Source organism: Ascidiella aspersa, chromosome 9 (assembly GCF_963924565.1).
Source record: "Ascidiella aspersa chromosome 9, kaAscAspe10.2, whole genome shotgun sequence".
Taxonomy (NCBI): Eukaryota; Metazoa; Chordata; class Ascidiacea; order Phlebobranchia; family Ascidiidae; genus Ascidiella; species Ascidiella aspersa.
Genome location: NC_139455.1, coordinates 18,778,697 through 18,801,530, shown reverse-complemented (window position 1 = coordinate 18,801,530; position 22,834 = coordinate 18,778,697). Strand labels below are relative to the sequence as shown.

Genomic DNA, 22,834 nt, shown 5'->3' with positions numbered 1-22,834 from the left:
TGTATGATTGTAAGTATGTACATTGTGCACACAGCGATTAAAATGCTAGGCCACTACGGACGGTCAACTCTATTGTTTCGATCCCTCTGGGTGCACAATGCGATTAGACCAGGGGTTCTTAAACTGGGGTACATGTACCCCTTGGGGGTCCGTCAACTAGTTTTAGGGGGTCCATGAAGGTCTAATTGAAATATTAGTGTATATTTAAGGGGTAATCAATTTAATTAACATCAAAACGGTTTTGCACTGAATGTATGTATTTATAGACTCCATTTCACTTTCACATTTTTGGACCAAAATTAGCAAATTTATCAAGTCTATATGTACTGTGACGTCAATTTATTACGTCGTTTTTTCAATTTTTTTGCCTACAGTGGTCCGCGCGAGATGGAAGAAAATTTTAGGGGTCCGTGGTAAAAAAAGTTTAAGAACCCCTGGATTAGACGTATCTTATACAGAAATAGCTCATCATTTTTTGAAATTTGCACCAACAATACGATACAAAAATAATCGCGCTATATAAAGAAAAAAAATCGCTGAATTTTTTTAGTAATCAACGTGAATTAAAATGTTGACCAATTAGCACAGCCGTATTACTTGACCAAAAATTATCCCGAAAATATTTATATTCCCAATGCCAGATCAGCCAAATATTAAAACATATAGCAATAGCATGTATCAGGTAACGGCTATGATATTACTTTTTTAAGGTTAATCTTGGGATAAGAGACGCTACTTTGTAGTTATTTTGTTCATCGTTATTTTGCAATAGCGGGAAAACAGCTGGACATTTTTAACACATATTTTTCTAACACAAGACAAAGTACAGGCTTGAGCGATGACAGCAGCAAAAACAAGCGCAAAAATGGCTTAAAGCTTGACCGCGGTGACAATGATACAGCAAATAATAAAGGACATTTTTGATCGCAAATAAAAATAAGTGTGTGGATTATTTCACTCTGGATGGAAAAGCATGACAGCCAAGTTCCAAACAGGTTTGCCGACAAATGATTTGCATTGCGCTTCGACTGTTAACACAGCAGAGTGACATGGGGACAACACACTTATCACGTGACCGGTACAAACAGCATACGTCACCATACCATATTTGGCTCGTCGGCCACAATCTGCTCCGATAGGATGCCAAGCTTGGCGGGCTTGCGTGAAAAAAAAACGACACAGTTCGGTATAAAACAATTAAGTTATAGAAAGAAAAACAAAACGGGTTAGTTAAATGGAAACATTAAGGAAAATCACATTAATATTAAAAAATGATTGTTCAGTCAATTCAAGTTAGTTACTCATCAGAATAGTCCATAACTGCCCGCCCAAGAATCTACGCACAATCAAATTATTTTTTGAGAATAAAGGGTTTTACGAATTCGAATAGGTCATATAGGTCTATGCTTATTTTTGTATGTCAGTTCTTGAAATCTAACAGTTGGTCGTTAGCCTCACTAAAAGCTCCCATTGTCCGACTTATTCTTGTATCGTTTTTTTGCCTGTTTTACTTTGAAATACATATTAGTACGTTGTTTGATCATCTTGTTTTACGAGTTTCAACAAGTTTTTTTTTAATAACGGTATGATTTAAATTCATCGAATTTTCATTCTCCTGGGCAAAAACACTTGAAACCGCTGAGCACGCTGAACATGATGTTTTAGAGATGACTTCATAATACAAGTATACTTAAGAAGCCTGCTGTTTCCGTTCGTACTTTTGTGCAAAAATACGGAGAAAAACTTAAACGAGAGGTGATTAACCCACCTGTAGACAGACGGCGACGTTCACCCTGCACCCGAAAGTTGTGGACACGGCCCGTGGGGAAAGTCCCAGGTCCTTGAAGAGCTTGGTGAAGTTTGACGTCAGCTGAACCCGGGGCCGCTCCTCCGCTATTATCACACAGGTTCGCACGTTGCTCAGCGTCACCCGTTGTTCCTGCGGACAAAAATGGCCGATCGTTTAAATCGGGGATTTCTCAACTGAGCGAAGAGCGCAGCTAGTTAAAGAATTTACGAAAAGTGTTGATCTAAATAACGCGTACTTTTTCTTTCTTTTGAAATAAAGGGGTGTCAAAACGAATAAAAAACGAGACGCTTAGGCCACGCAATGCTTATGAGTGTCGAGGCACATAACATTTTTTTTTGTTTTTTTATCCCTGGCAATCCTACAAGTCATGGCAAAATGTTAAACAACTATAAAAGGCTTAAAAAAATATAAAAAACGCTTAAAAAACACAGAATCACGTGTGATAAACATATAACAACGACGCCTGTAAAGAAGCAAAGGATTTTATTACCTTTTTTAAATGAAGAAAGTTGCATGTATTTTTAGTGATGTTATATGGAACTCACGAACGACTTTTCTGCCACAAACAATAGCGAAAAAGTAGAAACAAAACAAAAAAATCGGCGCAAGTGTCAACAGCTTCGTGAAAAAGGCAATCACAAAAACCCAGTTTTAAGTTTTCACCCACCTTGAGATTAGCGATGTGTTGGGTAAGCCCCTTCATGCACTGCTCGACCACAGCGTAGGAAAGGAAAGCGTCCCTAACCTTGAACTGGCTCACGGTCTGGATCCACAACTGAGGGCTGGTTTCGAGTTCACTAGGGGCAAGCAGAATCGACTGATGCCCAGAGAATACGCTGCGAGAGAGGTTAAAAGTTGACAAGAAACTGTACTCCTTATGGCTTGCTTGGGTTTGTGGTTGTCATGTTATGTCTACGACCTTTAGTTCTGTTGGATAGCTATAGTGTGAACGCGTTTCGCACGACCTTTTAATTTGTAACGCAGCCATTTTTTTTCTTGAGAGCGAGGGTAAATTACGAGTTACCTTGTAGAAAATTAAATTTTACACCTTTTTGCAAAGTAAAAATCGCCCAAAGCGAGACATTTGTTTAAAGAGAGTTATATATTACTAGAATAATCCTAATGTTATTCAGTAGCGAAACTTATTACTTCTGTTTTCGCCGACTAATATTTTACGAATCGATTCTTTATCTTTTATGTGACTGTTTGGAAAAGATAATCTTCAGCTACACTGACACAGTTAGAAGCTTCGATCATATATGGCCAGCATAAAGTATATCAAATTTTTTTTCTGAAAGATAAAAAATATTTCCCGTCCATGAAATTACCTGCTTAGGCACCATAAGGCAAGTCCGAGTCCACTGTATGGGTCTAAGCATAGAGCCACTGATCGTGAGGGATAGAGCTCGCACTGAAGCTTCATGGAGCGACAAAGGTTGCTGGCTGCACTGTGCGGCATCTGCGGTCGCAATTAAAAGCACCATCGTTAGCTGTTTAGCATTTGAGAGTGGAAAATTAATAAGATCTTCTGTTAAGCGTTGCACGAATAAAAACAACAGAAGCACCGAAAAACCACGTAAGAGACATCGACCTTCTGCTGAACACAGTGAATGTTTGTTTTTTTATGGATCACGTAGTCAATCAAAAGTATTTTATTTCGTACTATGTTTGGGATAAATAACCTTCTTAACACAAAAGCAAGTAAAAATTAACACCGCATCTTTCACTTTCTTTAATTTTGCTTATTTGACTATAGTAATGACGTCAATTGGTATTCGATCGGACGGCGGTACGTTGTGCCCCTCTTTAATTACACATTCAGTTTTTCAACGAAAATCGCATTATCAGATTATAAATATAACTGTTTTTGCTTTAAAAACCGCATCTAAACAGATAATCCGCAAAGCATTGTCTTTCAGCCTTACCCTGAAAAAGGTAAGGAAACGCCTATAATTTAAACTATAAAACAAAGCAAACCAATCAACTGAAAAGTTCATTGAAAACCCAGTCACCTTAATCCCAGCCAAAGTTCCAGCCGTGGTGATACTGAAGTCTACATAAGCGAGCAGTTCGGGGGTTGGGGGCCGGTAGGTGATGGGGACTTTTTTCTTGGGTGAGTCGTCCACGTCGAACATCGGGGGCCAGGTGAGGATGTGGATTGTCTGGAGGCAGGCAAGAGCTTCCTTGGAGCGCAGCGTCCGGATCACGGAGCCGCAGGAGAGGATTGCCACCACTTTGGAGATCTAAGGAGGATGGTTAAGGTTAGAGATCGACCCTTATCATAGGACCGACATCGACAACCGAATTTTAACGCTCTTAAAGCATTGAAATAAATTAAACTGACTGAAATCGAAGTAATATTAAAGTAAGCAAAACCAAAACTCTCAAAATTGGTGTTGATGTGTAAAAAACTAACTAATTCACTAAAATGTCATTTAGGTTTAGCAACAGTTGCATCCAGGTAATAATAAATCCAATATAATTATAAGATTCAGATATAATCAAGTCATTTGATAACTGGCACCAAACTGACTTAAGACTTTAAATATATTAATTAACTATACCTGTTTGTCTTGAACGACAAGTATTGTAAGTAAGCAAGCAAACGACCGACTGATTTTCAAATTTTTTTCAACTAATATGGCGAAACTATCGCTACTTTTTTCAGTGGATAAAGCTCCGATTTCACAAAAACAAAACAAAAAGTATAAAGGCCACAACAAAAATACCTAATTTAAAAAATAATAATAATAAACAACTGTATAGTGGGTACACTATGCACGGATCTGTAATGTAACTTGATAATGAATTACAAAGCCAAAAACGTCGAGTAGATCTACTTTTTATTTTTCAGTCACATTAACTGAAGATGATGCAAGTTCGTATCGAAACGTCTTAATCAAGATAGTGTCGATATACTCGACCTTTTTAGGTGTGAAATTTATTATTATCAAACCTATAGTAAATTTTATAAGCTAACTGACCACCAAGAGACTGACCTCGACTATAGTACGGACAGTGGGCAGCGTGGCGGCCAGTGACCTTGGGTGTGGCGGTCGGACGGGCACCGGTACACAGCCGGCATAAAGACACCCGTAGAAGGCGGCAATCAGGTCCAGGCCGGGCGGAAACATGAGGGCCACGTGGTCCCCGGTGGACAGGGCGGTCTTGGCGTGCTGTTGGGGCGGCGCTAGGAGCAGCTGGGCGATCCTCTCGGCTCGCTTGTGCAGCTGCAGGCAGGTGAGCTGCTGCGCTACGGTGCCCTGTGGATATACAATAGATTGTTTATATACGCAGGAACAGTGATCGACGAGTAGAAAACTGCTGCCAATGGTTTTGGATTCCATAAAGATACGCCCTTGTATAAATAAGGGATAACGTTGGTTTAGGAATGTTGCAAAGTCAGAGCTGTCTCGCGACTCAACGAAGTCGGTTTATTTGTCTAAAGTCGGACTCTGGACTCGGAAAATGGATGTTAATTTTTTTGAACTTCAACAACTAGAACGCAGTACAAAGTTTACAAAGAAAATTACTGTTGTTTGTTTCAGGATGCAGCAAATGAGCGTAAGGCACATAAAGTCATTTATACTAACATTTTTTTAATATTTTATACGGAAATCGAGTAAGACTACTCGATTCCGTAGTCCGATGAGCACAGTGTCAAGTTCGAAAGCGATTAGGTTGTAAAGAAGGAATATTCTAGGGGTGTAATATTTTCAACCCACGTTTTATGGGTCGGTGAGTTATATGACACCTCTATCAATCAGTGGATTGCTGTATATTCAGTGACTATACACCCTATTTTATTTTAGATCAAGGTGAAATAGTTTAGAATCAAGGTGAAATAGTAGATCAAGGTGAAATAGTTTCAAATACAAGGTGAAATAGTTTAGATAGGTCAAATAGAGGGTTAGAGTCCAGGCCGGACAACGTAACTCGGCAAAGTTCGGTAAAATGTTACTCAATTCAGGTCTTATGAAGTTTTGACGGTGTTTAGAAGGGATATATGCGACAAGGTGTGGTATAATTTACGTTTTACCAAAATTATTCGTTTAAGGTAATATATGAGTTGGGTAAAACACTGTGAAAGTAAGAGTAGAACAAGGGAAAATAACCAATTCAGTTCATGGATAAACTGCGTTAAATGACCGAATAGGAAGAAAAGAGATTTCTTTCCGTGTTTAAAACGGCTAAATGCGATATGGGGCGTGAGGACTGTAGAGTTTTGACCAAATGACTTAATTCAAGTACTAGATGAGTTGGTTAAAAATTATTCTTGGTGTGATATACGGCCTTTTATAAAATATTTATCCAAGATTTAAGATTTTAAAATAACACTTTCTGTCACGCTCTTTTTGTAATCGCTAAAATTCATCCGCCAAGGTCACCTTGGGTCCGATCTGCGAGTAGAGCACGTGGTCGGATGTGCTGTTGGCCCTCCACTTGAGGATCTCAGAGAGGTACTGGAACTTGCGGCTCCTCTCGGGTGCCTCCTCCTCTTCTGTAAGTGGGAGGAGAGATCTTCCTCTGGACTCGGCGAGTCTCACTCCAGTCACCACCTGGCCTTGGAGGATCGAAGCTGGACCTGGAGGAAGAAAGAAGAAGAACATCCGGTGATGAGGGATCTATTCGAAGTAGCTTTTAGTCAAAACTGATGCACGGTTGCCACAGATTTTTGATAAAATGAATTCGACGATATCTTTCGAAGAAATTTAACAGATTTTCATAGGAAAAATAAAAAAAACAATCCATTACTTGACGGTGTTTCGAACATAATTCGGAAAAAACAGTGTAAATGCCATGCTAAACAAAATAATAAAATATTTACTTTTTATGAGGCACTTTCTAAACACATAAATTTTTCTAAACACTGAAAAAATTTTGCAACAAAAAATTAACAGGTAAATCAAGTCAAAGGCGATTAAAAGTTTAAAGATTTTGTGGCAACCCTGTGATTTTAAAGAAAAAATAACTTGAGATGAAGAGCGCTTAAGAGCTTAATATGGCATTTTTCACACTGAGGACAACGGTGTAAGGAGCACCAAAATTAAAAATCGAAAACTACTTTTCGAATTAGGATAAACCGGAAAATTGATCGAAAATGTGATTAAAATCTATTCAATTGTTTATATTCAAGTTGTATGTATAAATAAACGAAATGTAAATACACATTTTGTTTCTGCCAGGTACTGGTCTTTCGAGAGTAATGGGCTGATTAAAACGAGCAATGATCCCCTCTCTTGGACATAACCGCCTTTACTAGGCTAAATCGACAACATTTGTGTCGCGTGAGTATCACACAAGATTTAATCTAACAAACTATCAAACAAAACCAAAGCACGCACCAATGTCTTTGTGCTTCTGCCTCGGCTTAGGGAGATTAAGGACGCACTGATGCGGACTCATGAGGATGTTGCGGGGTCGGAGGTCACCTTCCAGAAAGCGGATGCGGGTCTCCGACAGATGCACGCCCCCCAGCGGCGTCCTCGGAAGACCGTTGGGCGCCAGAAGCGAGAGACAGTAGACGCCAACGTTGTGGATTCCCTCGACCGCCTGTGTGTATTTGCAAAGTGGTTTGAGAGATATGTGAAGCAACCAAGTGATTTTACAAACTATAGGGTCCGCAGAACCCTAGGGTTCACGAAAGGAAGTATTAATGGATCCGGACAAAAAATCATAGTTTGATGAATTATGCAATCCGAAGCATTTTTTTCTTATGGAGTTTGGTAGTTTGACAGCTTGTGTAATGCATTGCAATAGTACGGAATTAAATGTTAGGAGTAATTATTTTATATGGATTTAATTTATTTTTTGTGTTTTTAACTTGACGGTGTCTTCATTGTTTTACCGACGCAAAATGGTTCCGTCGGGTTTAAAATAACGTCATTTAAAAATGTGGCGATGGCCGGACATGCAAACGAGCTTGATTGTGTAAAGGTTTTTAATAAACATCATCTACGCCTTCAACATATTTGTTGCAGCAAGTTGTAGAACGATTTTATAAGAGGCTTTAACAGAAATTTGATTTCGTGGACGTTTTAACAAAAACCTTGACACACTTTTCACTCTGCGTTTTTTTTGCAAAATAGAAATACTTCAATTTTTTAAGTCGGTGCTTTTGTATTCAGAAAACTTAACGAAGCACATTCATTAAATTCATTATTTTATTAGGACGTAGTTAGAATATTAAAGCCTCTCATCACGATTGCTCGCTGATGTGGAAGCTCACCTGAATGACGTTACTCATCCACTTGAAGCATTGGTCCTCGTTGCAGTCCGGTTTCTGCTCGACGACCACCACCAAGCGCTCGTCCTTAAGCACCGTTATGCCGAAAACCGCGATCCTAAAATACATCGGGAATTATTTGCTGCGTCTGCTAGGTACTGTCATAATTAATCAAATACTTAACCGCCAGTTTAATTTGTTCTTATCTGAACTTTTTTTCGCTAAAAACATATCTTTTTGGTCGATTAGTTTTTAAATAGGGACAAAACGGGAAATTCTATCCTTTTTTTGCAGGATTTTTTAAATATTTTCTTTGAAACCCATTTTGTTTGTTAATACATTGATTAAAGTATCTCTCTAAAGATCCACCAGAATTCGAGATTTTCCGGGCCACAACGAAGTAACAACGTCAACACAACAGACACAAAAATTATTTACGAAATTTTGCGCACTGTAGTTCAAACAAGTGTTTTTTGTGAATGAAGCAACTATCTCGGTCAACTGTATTTTGAGTCCCACAAGTTTTATATTTTCAAGTGTATTTATTTAAATTTGAAAAATTTCCAGCCACCTTTAGGCTGATCTGTCTATAGTAATAATCGCCAATAGCTTATACCAACCAACCTTCCCCTGTAGACGAAACGCACAGGCTCGATGGCCAGCACAGTAGACACGATGTCGTCTGCGTTGTGGACTCTACCAGATATCTGAATAAGTCCGTCCACCTTCCCAGTCACCATTAACCTGCCGCTCTAAGAAAGATATAAAGGATAACGTTAAAAAAACTTAAAAGGGATATTTTTATTTAGCTGGTTCTGTCCGATAAGTTCTCTTTTATTTGTATGACGATACCCTACATTTCAAAACCTATGATGTCATTATTCAGTAAAATTATAGATGTAAACGCTATGAAACCGTGTTATTTAACCATATAAAGCTCCTTAAGTTTTAGACTAGGCCAAATAACAAGAGCTTACTGGCAGAAGTCATTTATAAACTTATTAAAATATATTGTTGATAAGAAACCAATATTATTACGTTCGAATTGAGTCGAGGTTTATACTTCAATAATACAAGCACAAAACCAGATAATCGTGTAAACTATTTTTTCGTTAATATTACTTATTATTAGTAAAAAAATATTTCAGGTGGTGAAAAAATCCAGACCGGTAACTCCCAATAATGTTTTTGACAAAAATGTCAACAAAAAAGAGCTGAAACACTCACCGGGTTCAGGTAGCCGACCAAGCCGGTCCGAATGTAGGGCGCCAGTTCAGCATGCCGGTGGTTCCCCTCGTCGACCGGGTGGGCCTTAAAGGTCTTCTCGCTGACCCCCTTGAGCCCAAAGTACCAGGAACCCAACTGGCCGTCGTCGGGGGCCTCCGTTGGCAGGGTGCAAAGCAGAATTTCACCAATCTCGTCGGTCTGGCAGAGGTTGGGTTCGCCTTCTATGCTCACAACGGCCGCTTTGCCTGTAGAGTTTTGAAAAATGCAGGTTGATTGTTACGTAACAGTAGGCTGTGGCGCCACTAAGCAGCTGCCTTTTTATAAGATGCGAGTTATGGTGACGTCTTAATGGAATATGCTTCTGTCCCAATGACTGCTTGACGTGTTAGTTTTAAAAACGCACGGGTTATTGTGGTTGATTGTTATCGCCATCTTTGGCAACTACTAGTGTCTGGCATTTAAGTTGTCAAAAGACGCTGGTTAGTGACACGCCATCGCTGCTTTACCTATTTGTTTTGAAAACATTGTACGGATGTTTGGCCTAGTGTTTGTAAATGCGGGCTAACTGTAAATAATATTTAATGCGAAAAAAGCACGTTGGCGATAAATAATAATTGGGAAAAATTATTCCAGGCGTTACGATGTATGCGTGTCTAACTTTAGGATGTCCATTTTTTATTTTTTGAATTTTATTGACGTCATTACAACACTGTTAGATTATGTTAAAACGATTCGCATAAAACTCACATCCGGGCAAAATGTTGCCGCAGTCCTGTAGTACGACCGAGGGGGTTTGGCTTGTGGGCGTTTCCTCGTGGATGACGTTGTGCGACATCGTGTGGATGGAAAGGGCGGTTCGGTGTGCTTCGCTTCCCGGTCTGATGACGACAAAAAAGTTAGACAAGAACTTCCGTAATTTAAACCCGATTTAATCGAATCAATTGCTAGGGCGCAGCTGTATAAGATACCGTAATGAACAATTGTGTTTACAGCTGTGATGATATCGATTGTAAGCCGTGAGTCAAATATTTTAAGGTTTTAAATAAAAATTCTAAATTGTCTCGTTTTTAGTCATTTTACATATATATATTTCTAATGCAGAATATGTTTGTTAGCTTTGTTGTTATTGAAAGTGTGTCTATTTTAAGGAAAATTTGACAACACTTATTTCTTGCTGCAGTTTGATAAAATAACAAACAGCTCTCCTGGTGAAATGAAAGCTTACGATTAAGACATTTTAAGGCATACATCCAAAGGCAATTTAACCCTGATAGAGAAATGCCTCAAAAATGTGACTTAAAATGTTGTTAAAACTGCTTTACACATTAATCAGCAATACTTCACTTTATACTAATATGCCATCTGGTGATGGTCCGCATAATGAATTTAACAAGGTGAAGATCAAATATTTTACCTCTTGATTCCAACGGTGAGCGCTTCGCTCGACCAGGCGCAGGGGCATATGACGTCACGCTGGAGACCCCTCTTTTCGAATTCGGCAAGGAACATGTCGCAAGATCCGATCGACCCTGCGGTAAAACACATATTAGCTTATTTTGCAGGGCGAGGTATTTATTCTCACAAATTGTGAAATGATAACTTTAGAAGTAGACAGTTTGACCATGGACACAAACGTATAAGCTAGTTCCACCACTAGACCCAAGTCAGCCTTGGGCACTAATAACAAACTCGTGATGTATTCGGCCATCCCCGCTGGTAAAGCAAAACTTAGGAGTAATCCCTTTTTAATAACTGAACCTTATGCTTTTCTGCTTAACCCTTTTGTATCTTTCGCTAATAATAACCCGTAAAAAGGGTTTGGTGTTTAAGTTAAAATTTAATTGTTTCTCACCATCCACGATCAAAGCAATACACACGCAAAATAGGAAAGTACATACATCACCGAATTAGGGGAAGGAACAGCTTTAAACCATAAGTGGTTATACAAAGAGACTGACCCTTAAATTAGGTAAATACTTCCGCTTAAAATTGTTTTTAGACTGTTCAATAAATCAGGAAATTACTCACAGATATATATGCATTTAAATCACAAAACTTACGACGTATATTTTTAAAAATCACATTTTTTTTAGCTAAAACAAAAAGAGAACTCACATGGGTTAGCACCATCCGATACCAGCATCATACGCAGGGTTTTCAAGTTGACAGCCGTGTTGTCCCTCTGCATAGCCAGTGTCCAGTGGAGGTCGCGCGACTTGACCAGTGCGATCGACGCTGTGACGTAACACAGGGGTTTTGTTACGTAAAAGTATTTGAGACGACGAGTCACGACAAAAGCAGAGCGTTAAAGTTACTCGGTAGGGTACTTCGGTAAACACTCTTAGTACTCCGGTCACCCCTAGCAGAAACTTGGGGTGCTCAGCCCCTTACTAATGATAGGTCTTTCGTTTGATGCGTTCGATTTGGGACTTTGACAATTAGTCAAACAGCTTTTATAGCAATATATTTATGGCGAACAATTAAGCAAATACCTGCCTAGCAAATCAAATGGAAGTAGTTTTGAGTATTTATACGAAACTTGAAAAAAAAGAAATCTTGAGCACCCTTGTAAAACAAAACGCGGCATCTATGGGTGTATCACGGTATTAATCGACTATATTCGATGTTTTTGATTTACTATTTATTAGATATCCAGGTATTGTTTTACAAAATTCACTAGATTTAAGTGTATTTTTTACACGAAAGACGATGTTTAGTCAAATTGATACGCTTTTATAGCGAAACTAACAGATATGCAGTCAACGTCATTTTTAAGAGGGCACTTGTGCTACCTTTATTTTTGCTGATGATGTTGAGCCACTGAACCGGATTTTGCTTCATTAGGGCGTACGGGATGCAGTACACATGCATTCCGCTGAACATGCTCTGAAATAAGATGGCACCATGAGTTAGTAGCAAACAATAGTTTACGAAACATAATATAGAAGGGGTTAAGTTAAAAACTTTAAAGCCCATAGGTATCTGTATACTACACAGGCGATAACGGTTTTTCAAAAAATGAACATGTTTAGATATACTGATTGTTACCCAGGTGTGAATGTCATTTCAATTCGGTATTTCAAAAAATTTAACAGGACAAAAGATAAAAAAAAAAAGAAATAAAAACGGCCAAATTAAACAGGACTGCTAAACTTATAAATGATCTTATTACGACATTAAATGTTTAGCAAAATTTTTATTTTTTTTTTAACATTTTAAGTGTATAACCAAGGAAAATCTTACTGCTAGTATTCCATGCACGAGTCCCATTCCTCTTTTGAAGTCTAGTAGATTGATCATAATGTCGGCCGGGTTGTATGACAGCGCGCCCACTAGCGACCTTATAAAGTACAAGTGGAAGACGTTAGGTGGCGCAAAACCTTACTTATTTTATTATCCTGAAAGATTTGTATATTTTCAAACTATAGTAAAATTTAGGCAAAACTGTAAATCATGTCAATATTGACTAAACCTATCTCAAATGCTTATTTCTGTAAATCGTTTTTAAGTAAAAACATACTAATTTAATTTTAGCACAAGGCCTGGTCTGATAACTGCAACACAAAAAAATTAAAAAAAAAAGTGGTATAAAAAAGATCGTTATTATAGAACTAAATTCAGGTAATGCATGTCAATTGTAAACGCATGTCAAATTGTAAACAGCCAGTAAATATCCAAAGTGACTAAGAAGGGGCCGAAAACACTACATATTTACAATCGAATGTCCTGTTTCCACACTACAGTTACCTGCAGTGTCGGTGTAGCGCCGTCCTAGTGTGCGCCACCCCCATCATGCTGCCCAGCTTGCACGTCTTGTACTCAATGTAGGCCATCTGACTGTTGTTGTCCCTCAGACCAGACGGTTCCCAACCAGAAGGGGCTTTCATCAGGGCTCGGGAATCGGTCAGGATCCAGGTAAGATGAGGCCAGCCTAAAAATAATAGAATTAATATATATATATATATATATATATACATTTAAACTTTGTTCAGCAGCTTGAAACAAATCATGAATCCAAAAGATTATTCAATGAAACATAAACACACCTATGTGTATTAACAACCGAGATTTAGCCCTTCTGAAGCTGTTTTTTGACCAACGACTACGGCTTACGTATAATAAGTACACCGAAAGCCATCGCAGACTCACCGAATCTGTGGATCTAAAACAACTAGCCTGAAGTGATGTTCGAACTCACGACCTCCGGTCAAACCGGGGCCGTCGCTTTACCAGCTGAGCTACACATGTTAAGAGAGGAGCGAGTCGTGAAACAACCATACGACAATGCTTACCACATTCTGTTAGTAGAAGCAACTTAATATTTGTGGATACCCATCAATATAAAGTTGCTTGTACGAACAGATTAATTGACATTGAAAGTCAATTTATAGCGAAAAAAGAGAATTCATTTCGTCAGTAAAGGCAACTTAATTCTAATTAATACCTGAAGATTTTATTTTTTAAGACTATGAAATTATAGTTTTTTATGTTATAGTTTTTAAAAATTATTTAATTTCCGTTAATTTGGATTAAAGAGTGTCTAATGTAACAAACATCAGAAAGCGTTGTGTAATGAATCTGCACCCACAAATTTGCATTGAAAAATTCGCGGGCGTAACCGTCCTATAACGAATGGAATACGGAGTAGTGAAAAGCACCGGTTAATTTTTAACAACCTAATGATCATTATACCGGTGGCGTTTAACTCGTAAAAACACCGGGTATATTTACATGATATAGTCCCGTACCAAATAATTTAAGTTTATAGTTGATAAGTTTCGTAGACAGTATAGCAATCTAATTCATCACATGTAACCTTAGTGGTTTATGTTGTAAGATTTGTTGAAAATGTTTACACAATAAGACATTTATTTTGATATTGGCAATTTTACTTACTCTACGTTAAAAATTGCCGTAAGCAAAAGAGGGATTCTAGGTAAAAAAAGGTTCGCCAATATAACATGACGCACAGCTGTTTCTCTACTAAAAAAATAATGAAATTATTGTACGGCGTGCGTAAGTTGCGAAATCATATTCCAGCCAAACTCTATCGCACCACAAAAGACTTCTTCACCAATTCTGTAATATTCAAACCTTTCAGTTGCGTGACGTCACCGCGTTCGTTCTTGGGCAGGGCCTTGATGCAGTGGTCGGAGGTGAGGGCGGTCTTGACTCCGCAGTTGCCCAGAAGAAAGCCGAGCTGCGAACTTCCGGGATCCTGCACATAGAAATCGCACTCGCTTTTAAAATATCTTTCAAGTTTTCTGAGGTTTGTCTGGTGAGAAAATTGCTAAAGATAGCTCTATTAAAACAAATGAAGTTTCGCCTTATTGAAATCGCAATCGCTTTTAAATATCTCTCAAAAAATATTCTTCGCATGCTTGACTGGTTAGAAAATTGCTAATTAAATACCTCTGTTAAATAAATAAAGTTTCGCCCTGATTAAAGGAATCCTGGACATAGAAATCGTAATCGCTTAAAAAACATAAAAATGTTCGTCGCGTGTTTTGTCTGAGTTAAAAACTACTAATTAGATAGCCCTGTTAAAACAGATAAAGTTTTGGCTTAATAAAGGAATCCTGGACAGAGAAATTGCACTCGCTTTTATAATATCTTTCAAAAATATTGGTCGCGTATTTGTCTGTGTTGAAAACTCCTAATTAGATTTATCTGTTAAAATAATTAAGTTTTGGCTCACTGAAGTAATCCTGGACATAGAAATCGCGTAAATATGCGAGCCACAAATAGTATCGGCATACTTTTCTGGATTCAAAAACTACAAATCCTGCAGCTCTGGTGAACGAAAAATATTTTTTTCATATAAAAATGTCAGAAAGCCGAACTGTATTTTCAATTAGCTTTTATTTATTATAATTATTATTATTATTGTTAATATTAGTTTTAGTGGGCGATCTAGTTATTTTGCAATGTAACATGTTGGTCGCAATAAGCATTTTTTTCTGAAACACAGAACTTAATTTTTTTTTGACGTGGTTGGACGAAAACATATTTTGGCAGCTAATAAAAAATAGAGGATAAAACACTACACATCAAATATAAAATGGCGAATAAATAACGTTAAAAAAACAAATTAAGATCTTCGTTTACTTTACATTTAACATGATTGCGACAACAAAACGCAAGTGGAAGTCGAAAGCGCATAAAGTGTGAACTCCCAATTCGTATTACGCCACATTCGATATGACGCCAAATCAAACAACAATAACGTTAAAGGTGCGCGTTAAACCAAGACCAGTCGTCCAAAGAATTGGTGGAATGCCTTTGTGCGCAACCAACCCGTGTTGACTTTCCAATGACATTGACCCGCAGTCTGGCGTTAACGGCTTTTATTCGGATTCAGCTGTTGCGACAATATTGCGCGCTTGTTGTTGTGTGCAACTTTGCCCTTTCGAAAACGCTGTTACATAAGTCCCTGGCTTTTATTCAGACCGGGAATAAAACATTACGACAGATGCTAAAAACTTGGGAAGTTATAAGTAACATTGCGTCGTGCGTTACTTGGCCCTTTAATCAAACTCTTTTTCAATGAGACTTTTTTTGCACGACAGCACAGAAATGGGAAAGCAGTGAGATAAATCGTAAACTTTTTTATGTTATTTGCACGCCCATTGAAGGCACCAAAATGGGTTTATGGTATTGAATTAGCAAATACAGAATAAACTGCGAAATTAGTAGGTAAAAATCTCGACCACCCCTACAATATTACTACAAAAGGTGAATAACCTTCCGGACTAATTAAAAAGACTGAGCTTGTAGGTAAAAATCAAAGATGTAGGTAAAAATCCCAACGAAAATAGGTATGGACTTCAATTGCACAATCTAAAAAGGCATTTCTTAGCTTGGCCATATCTCATAAACTATTTCCAAGCATTTCCTAAAGTGACGATATCTCATAGTCTTATTAGATTGCGTCGCATTGCGTAAAGCTTACGATGGTTTAGGTACGTTAGTATGTGGTCCGCTAACATATAGTTTTTCCGATCGTGCCCTTGTCGTATTTTAAGAAGGGTTGCCACACACTTTTATAAAATAATTTCAAGGACATTCAAAGACCGTTTTACACCTAAAATTGGATCAATTGACATGTTTTGAATACAATTCGAAAACTGAACATCATAAATTCCACGGTCAACACAACATTAAATAGTTTTAAAATTAGTTTTAATACAACACTTTCTAAACACATTTGTTAAACAGCACATAAAACTATTTGAAGACTTAAGGAAAAACATGGCGATTTTTTACGACTTTTAAATCGGAAAGTCAAATAAAATACACAATAAAAAAAAAATTAAAGATTTCAAGACTTTATGGCATCTGTACTTGAGTTGTCAAAAAAGGAAAACAAATCGCCTTGAAACTTACCGATGACGACAGTGGCACCTCCACCACTACAGGAACGAGTCCAGCCAGCAAACAACCGTAGAACGCGCAGGTGAAGGGCACAGGTTGCGAGTTGGGAAACACCAGGGCGACCCTCTGGCCTGGCTGAAGGCCGTTGCGTTTGTGCAGCAAAGTGTAGGCGACGCGATACATCCGGGAAAGCAGCTTGCCTGCGAAAAATCGGGATTTTTAGACTGTTAAGGGACTAAAAGTAAAGTTTAATCGTTTTTGGTTGAAAATAGCTAGTTCTGTTACCTAACTTTAGGTCTTTTCTTGGTTAACTGTTTCAGGACATAATTTAAACGTATTTTAATCGAAAATTGGTCGGACATCGTTGTCATTTTAATGGATAGCAGTATTTAAAAATCCAGGTAAAACTGTTGCAACAGTAAGATTTAAAGTTAACAAGTTTTTAAGGTATACGATAAAAAATAAAAAGATAGAAATAATGGTGTTTCTCTTCGCACTTTGATCTCATAAAGCACGATTGTGAGAAAACTAGTTCCTAATTTTCGATTTCACGAAAACATGTTGTTATCCTGATTTTTAGTTTAACAAGTTAACCTTTTCGTTGCTAAATATTGAACGCGAGAACAACCGAAATAACATATTTTCCCCAAGAAAACGCTAAATCCCTGGATGAGCCGGTAATCCACGAGCATCAAAAGGTGGAGCCGATTTGGGTGCACAATTAGATTCTCAGCTTGTCGCAAGCGGCGACGCGTGGACACACAAAAGATTTCGAGCCTGGCAGCGGGGGGCAATGTAATTGGGCTCGGCGGCCTGTTTTACATAAAAAGCTGACGCGAAGACAACGCTAAAAAACGCGAACTTGCATTTAGCATGCATTAATGCAGCAGCGGCGGCAGTCACTCACCATATGTCAAGGTATAGGCCGTCTTGCCGTTCAGATCGACAGACGTGAGGCAGGGAGCCTTGGGATTCGCGGTGCCGCATCTGCGAGAAAACAAAGGCGGGTTGTGGAGAAATTGCGGCTCTAGAATGTTACAAACCAATGTGCAAACTAAAAAGCCCAATAGTCTGGTTATAATCGTCCCTTATACCGTACCGATTCGGACTATACAAGGATGCTGTCGGGATAATTAATTTTTGTTGTCGGGTAAATTAATTTTTCGGTCCATATGACAGGAGATAGACTGATAATATCGCCCAATATTTTGCTTCTACCGATATATCGGCATCGGTAAATTTTGGCTGATATTTACAACAAAAATATGATATAGTTCTACCTGAAAATTAAACAAAAATTGCCTATTTTCTGGCAAAAAACTTTTGTTTTGCATCACGCCGATTTAATATGCAACATAAGAGTTTAATAAATATAGGTAGATCAACGAAATTTTATTCAGGCTTTTTTTATTTAATTTAAATTCAAACTATATTCCAGGTTTATAAAAAATCGGTATCTAGTATCTGGTTCGCAAAAACGTAAAAAAATCGCTTATCGGTCCGAAAAAAGTGATATCGGTCAATCTCTAATGATAACTAAGATAAAAAACAGTGGGAAAATTTTCATGCAACGCACAGACATTTAGTCCAAGACCAAGACAGTAAAGTCGGATTTACACCAATAACATATTTTTTTTCTTTTGCGACCCCCTGTAGACCGGCCTACATGCCTGTCTTGAAAGCAGCCTAGTAAAATGGGACGAACAAAAACGGCACATTAAGTTATTAACTAGTTTACTTGCTCAACATAAAGTACGTCCATTTCTCCTTTATATGGACATGGTTTGGACTTTTTCACCCCTTGGCCAACACATAAAGACTTTTGAAACACTATTTTCATACTTGAAATTTATCGGCTGACAGACTTGGCGAATTAGGAAGATCACTGCAAATCTTTAGGCAATTCTTTGGCAGATTAGGCAACACAATTGAAAATAATATTTCATGGTATTTAGGCACACAGCGGTTTGACCGGTTTGATTTGCGTGATAAATGACCCGCTATAACGACAGGTAGCAGTAACCTCAACGCCTTGATTGAGTTAGAACGGTTACACATGTGCTGAGGCCAATCGACAGGCAAGAATAATGAGCTTCCTGTTGCTATTTGCGGTTTCACAACGACGCACTCCCCTACGCTTTTAACTGGCATCGCTTTATGAGTGGTTGATAAATGGTTCGGCTTTAAACGGCCACTTCAGCACCAGCTGGGCGCGTTTAAAGCGGCGTTATAAAGCTCTGTATACGACGCTGCGTGGTAAGCACTTCGGGCAAAATGCAAAAACAGTAGACAAGAAAATCCAGATTGTAGATCGACCGAGTAACGAACAAAACGGGTTACCCGTCGAATGATTGATAAACTACACATTTTCCATGGAAATCGTAACAAAAACAAAGTGTATCGCGTTTCCTGCTTTGGTTTGCATAAACTCGACTCAATTATATTAATTAGATTATAAGTTTAATTAGATTATAACGGCCATACTTTACGTTACATTAGGGTAGTTTAGGCCCAAATCTATTGTAGGTAACAGTTTCCTCGATGCCAACACTGTTTTTTTGTCGTTTCTGCTTTACACGTCCGTTTTATTTTCCTTCAACCGAAGTGAAAAAAAAATTCTCATATTTTACAGCTAACCGCTCAGCTAATTACTAAACCCAGTGTGGAGCCGTAAGTTGTCTTTCTGATATCCATTTATAGCTCTCGACCAACATATCTTTCACCCTAGGAATCTCTGCGTTGTTCTCCAACGGTATAAACCAGTGGGACTCAAAGGGAGCAACTTGGCTCCATTAGGTGGGAATTTTTAAATTTGAGAAGAAAATTTGTTCCAGGAAAGAAATGGAAGGAAAAATGGATAAAAAACAAGTTATTTAATCGGTTATGGTTTTTGGAAAAGATGCTTGTAAGGGAGAAATAAAAATAAAAAAACTTTGTTAACCTTAGTGTTTTATTTTATTTAAACACTGCTCCTAGTGGCGCGCTTTGCCTAGAGCATGTACGTGTCTCGTTTAAACGTGTCTTGTTTGCCCTTCATTTGAGACGCGCCTGTGTTAGTGGTAACATCTACTCTATTGCGGTGTAAATTAAGTTTTATATTTGTTCTGTGTTTATTGCTATTAGTGTTGATAACTTTGTGTGAATTCATTCGAATTAAGGAACTAAGGTTTTGTAACCATCGTTGTGTTTATTGTTTGTAAACTGATAAAGACTTCAGTGGACATCAACTTTTAAAAACCATCGGCCTGATAATGCGTGCAATATTTGGATCGGCAGCAATCCTACAATAGTATATAACAAGTAGCGATACCACCAATCGTTTTTCGATCCGATATATATAGGACATACCTGTGAATGGCTGCCTCTATGGAGTGAGGAATGTTGGTCTGCATTGGCATGGCTCCCCCCTCGCGAATGGGGGCCACAGGACCCTCGCATTTGGGGGCGTTTTCGTCCAGGGGCGTGTTTTCCAAAAGTTCCTCCTGTTCATAAGAAAAAAAATTAGTTCCCTAAACAAAATTGGTGGCACGGATTTTTAATACTTAAATAAGAGAATTAATTGGCGATATTTGGGAGTTAACTTTCTGATTTATTTGGACTTTATTCAGTAAATGGCACAAGAACGAAATACTTTATATTTCTCCCACGAGCTGACTGTAGCTAAACTATTGACGTTTTATTTGCATTATTTTAAAAAATATATTCGCTAAAACAAAAACTAGATATATCTTAAACTTTTGTATATATTGTAGATCTTTGCAAAAGCGAATTGAATACTGAGTAGGCCTGCTGTAGATCATTGTTTTACAGAGAACATCTAAACGAAATAGAAGTTTTTTTTATAATTATTATGATTTGACTTCCCTGTTAACTAAAGTACTAACTATGTTAAAGTGGAGTGAAAATTTTTATATGGGCATCTGAACAAACTTATTATTTTTCATTTCAAAAATTTAACAAAGCACAAAATGGTTTATTAAAAGATTAAACCAGATTGCTACTTTGTATGCGCTTTACTTTTGCTATATTCCAATGAAATTCGAACTGATTACGTTTGATACCGTTGACACGACGCGTGTATATATTTCCACAAATGTCAAATATTAAACTCTGCAGTTTCTTGTAAGCTATATTACTCAAATTTATTTCCTAACATGTTCGACTTAATGATTAAGTGTTTAGATTTGCCCGAAAAGCTTTTGTGGTCGGATTTCGGAAAAAAGCTAATTCGATCACGGAAGCTTACCTGTTCATCCTGGAAGTACTCGGCAAGGGGCTTTTTCTTTGGTCTCTGCACAACAAATTGTAAATTGTAAGTAAGTACAACGTAGATATTTTGTTTGGCAAATAAGCCCGGATCACACAAGGTTAGAACCAAACTGAGATACAGGAAAAAAGCTCAAGTAGTTTATACCCAAACCAAATCAATGAAAACGGCAACCAGCATCTCTTTGTAGAGTTTTGTCATATTTAGAACCTTTTACAAGATGCAATAATACACATTTATTTATAACTACTATTTAACAGAAAGTGTCTGGCGGTTTTATAATTGTTAACCAAGTTAAAAAAGGAACACACAAGGTCTTCGATAAGATACTAGAGATTTTGTACGGAAACAGACTTTTTTGAAGTTAGAAATGGAAAATAAGTTAAAAACACAACTGTAGAACTGCAAGGTTAGAAAATGTTAGAAATCGTATCCACATAAAGCCGATACTGAAATTAAAAAGTTAAAGTTTAACTTATGACCAGGTTAAAGCAACGTAAATTAACAGATTAAAAAAGTGCAAAAAAAGTTGGCAAATTAAAAAGTGAGGCCGGAAAGTTGACGGAAAAGTTAAACCTGGCAGAACGATTCCATAAATGCTATTCTTGCTTCATCCTGAATTAGAAAGTTAAAAAATAAAAGCGGAACAATATTTTAAAACTATTTTGCTCCACTTTTTTAGAGAATATTCATCTGGTAAGTCTGGATAGTTAAAAAAAAACACACTAAATCAATAATAGCCATGCAAATCACAGGGAATAAATATATGTCATACAATTTATTTGATTTATCGAGTAGTCACCGATGTTATTATTTCAAAAATCAAAAACTGGTAAAGATATAAAAAGATATAGAAAACTGGTAAAGATATAGAAAGTTTTTTACCTTAAGAGTCAAGAGAAGTTGCTGAATTTTGGCAGAAACTTTGGTGATAGCGATGTTGTCTGAAAAATAAAGCAATTTTGACTATATTGCAAAAAAGCATAAGCGTTTATTGTATTTTACGCTATGCAGCAAATAAACCACCAGATTTCCTGCATTTGTTTAATTCAAACAATAAACCCAAATAAGTTTCCACTTGACTTTTTGAAGGAGTTAAAAAGAGCACATTCTTAAAATAGATAAAATAGATAAATTTGCACTGCTTATGTATTTTAAAATATGAGTTATGCTGACACAAACCTTATAGGCACTGAGCAAAAAAAAACTGATAAATAAATACATGTTTGCGAGCTGGGCTTAAAAAATTTATAACTTTACAATTTTAGGCACAAATGCAATATTTCCTAATAAATTAAAAAAATGCAAAGCCGTCTGATAAATAGAATTACATTATAAAATGTAATGCTTAAAAAGCATATTTGGGCATCAGTAAATTTAGGTACATTATGCACCGGGTGGGTGATGGGAAAGGGTTGGGTACATATATTTAACTGTTAAATTAAATAATCAGTAGAAGTTTAAACTAACCGTCTTCCTCGTCCTGAATGCTGGTCATCGATGGTCTGCTGGCCAACATCTTCTTCTGCAGCGAGTCCGACGAATTGGCGTTCTTGAGTGAAGACAAACTTGCAGTTGCTTTCACGGAAGCTGAGCTGTTCTGAGGCGGAACTGTGATGTTGGCCACGTCCGGGGGAATGTTTTGCGACAACGGACGACTGCCTATTAATTTTGGATAAAAATTAGGAAAAATTAGTATTGAAAAAAATATGTATAAACACAGGAATAATAAGTCAAATGACCAGAAATTTTATGAATGTGGTGGCGAGACTTATTCCCTAAAGCAGTTTTTACCAAGGGTACATGAAAACCATAAAGGATCCATAAAAGGTTGTAGTGGACCAGCAGTTTATTTGGAAAAAAACAAAAACACTAGCCTAAAGGTATGAATATGATCAAACAAATATGTGAAATATGAAGTCTTTATATT

The 22,834-nt window shown here is 37.5% G+C and overlaps 2 protein-coding genes across 2 annotated transcripts in view; one reads left to right on the top strand and one right to left on the bottom strand.

The window, feature by feature from the left end:
* Positions 1-22,834, top strand: part of LOC146133404 (uncharacterized) — a 280,938-nt gene that overhangs the window by 29,003 nt on the left and 229,101 nt on the right. The window lies entirely within an intron of this gene.
* Positions 1-22,834, bottom strand: part of LOC146133416 (disco-interacting protein 2 homolog C-like) — a 61,634-nt gene that overhangs the window by 5,118 nt on the left and 33,682 nt on the right. Inside the window, exons 7-30 of the mRNA XM_083397288.1 lie at positions 22,375-22,566; positions 21,790-21,848; positions 20,884-20,928; positions 19,986-20,119; positions 17,545-17,624; positions 16,650-16,837; positions 14,358-14,481; positions 13,011-13,194; positions 12,507-12,603; positions 12,056-12,149; positions 11,379-11,498; positions 10,678-10,792; positions 10,011-10,141; positions 9,264-9,508; positions 8,661-8,788; positions 8,040-8,154; positions 7,156-7,363; positions 6,199-6,395; positions 4,810-5,073; positions 3,823-4,053; positions 3,139-3,269; positions 2,478-2,646; positions 1,769-1,939; positions 1,104-1,157 (exon numbers count right to left, since the gene is read on the bottom strand). Coding sequence (XP_083253414.1) covers positions 1,104-1,157; positions 1,769-1,939; positions 2,478-2,646; positions 3,139-3,269; positions 3,823-4,053; positions 4,810-5,073; positions 6,199-6,395; positions 7,156-7,363; positions 8,040-8,154; positions 8,661-8,788; positions 9,264-9,508; positions 10,011-10,141; positions 10,678-10,792; positions 11,379-11,498; positions 12,056-12,149; positions 12,507-12,603; positions 13,011-13,194; positions 14,358-14,481; positions 16,650-16,837; positions 17,545-17,624; positions 19,986-20,119; positions 20,884-20,928; positions 21,790-21,848; positions 22,375-22,566 — 3,476 coding nt within the window. The remainder of the gene's footprint in view (positions 1-1,103; positions 1,158-1,768; positions 1,940-2,477; positions 2,647-3,138; positions 3,270-3,822; positions 4,054-4,809; positions 5,074-6,198; positions 6,396-7,155; positions 7,364-8,039; positions 8,155-8,660; positions 8,789-9,263; positions 9,509-10,010; positions 10,142-10,677; positions 10,793-11,378; positions 11,499-12,055; positions 12,150-12,506; positions 12,604-13,010; positions 13,195-14,357; positions 14,482-16,649; positions 16,838-17,544; positions 17,625-19,985; positions 20,120-20,883; positions 20,929-21,789; positions 21,849-22,374; positions 22,567-22,834) is intronic.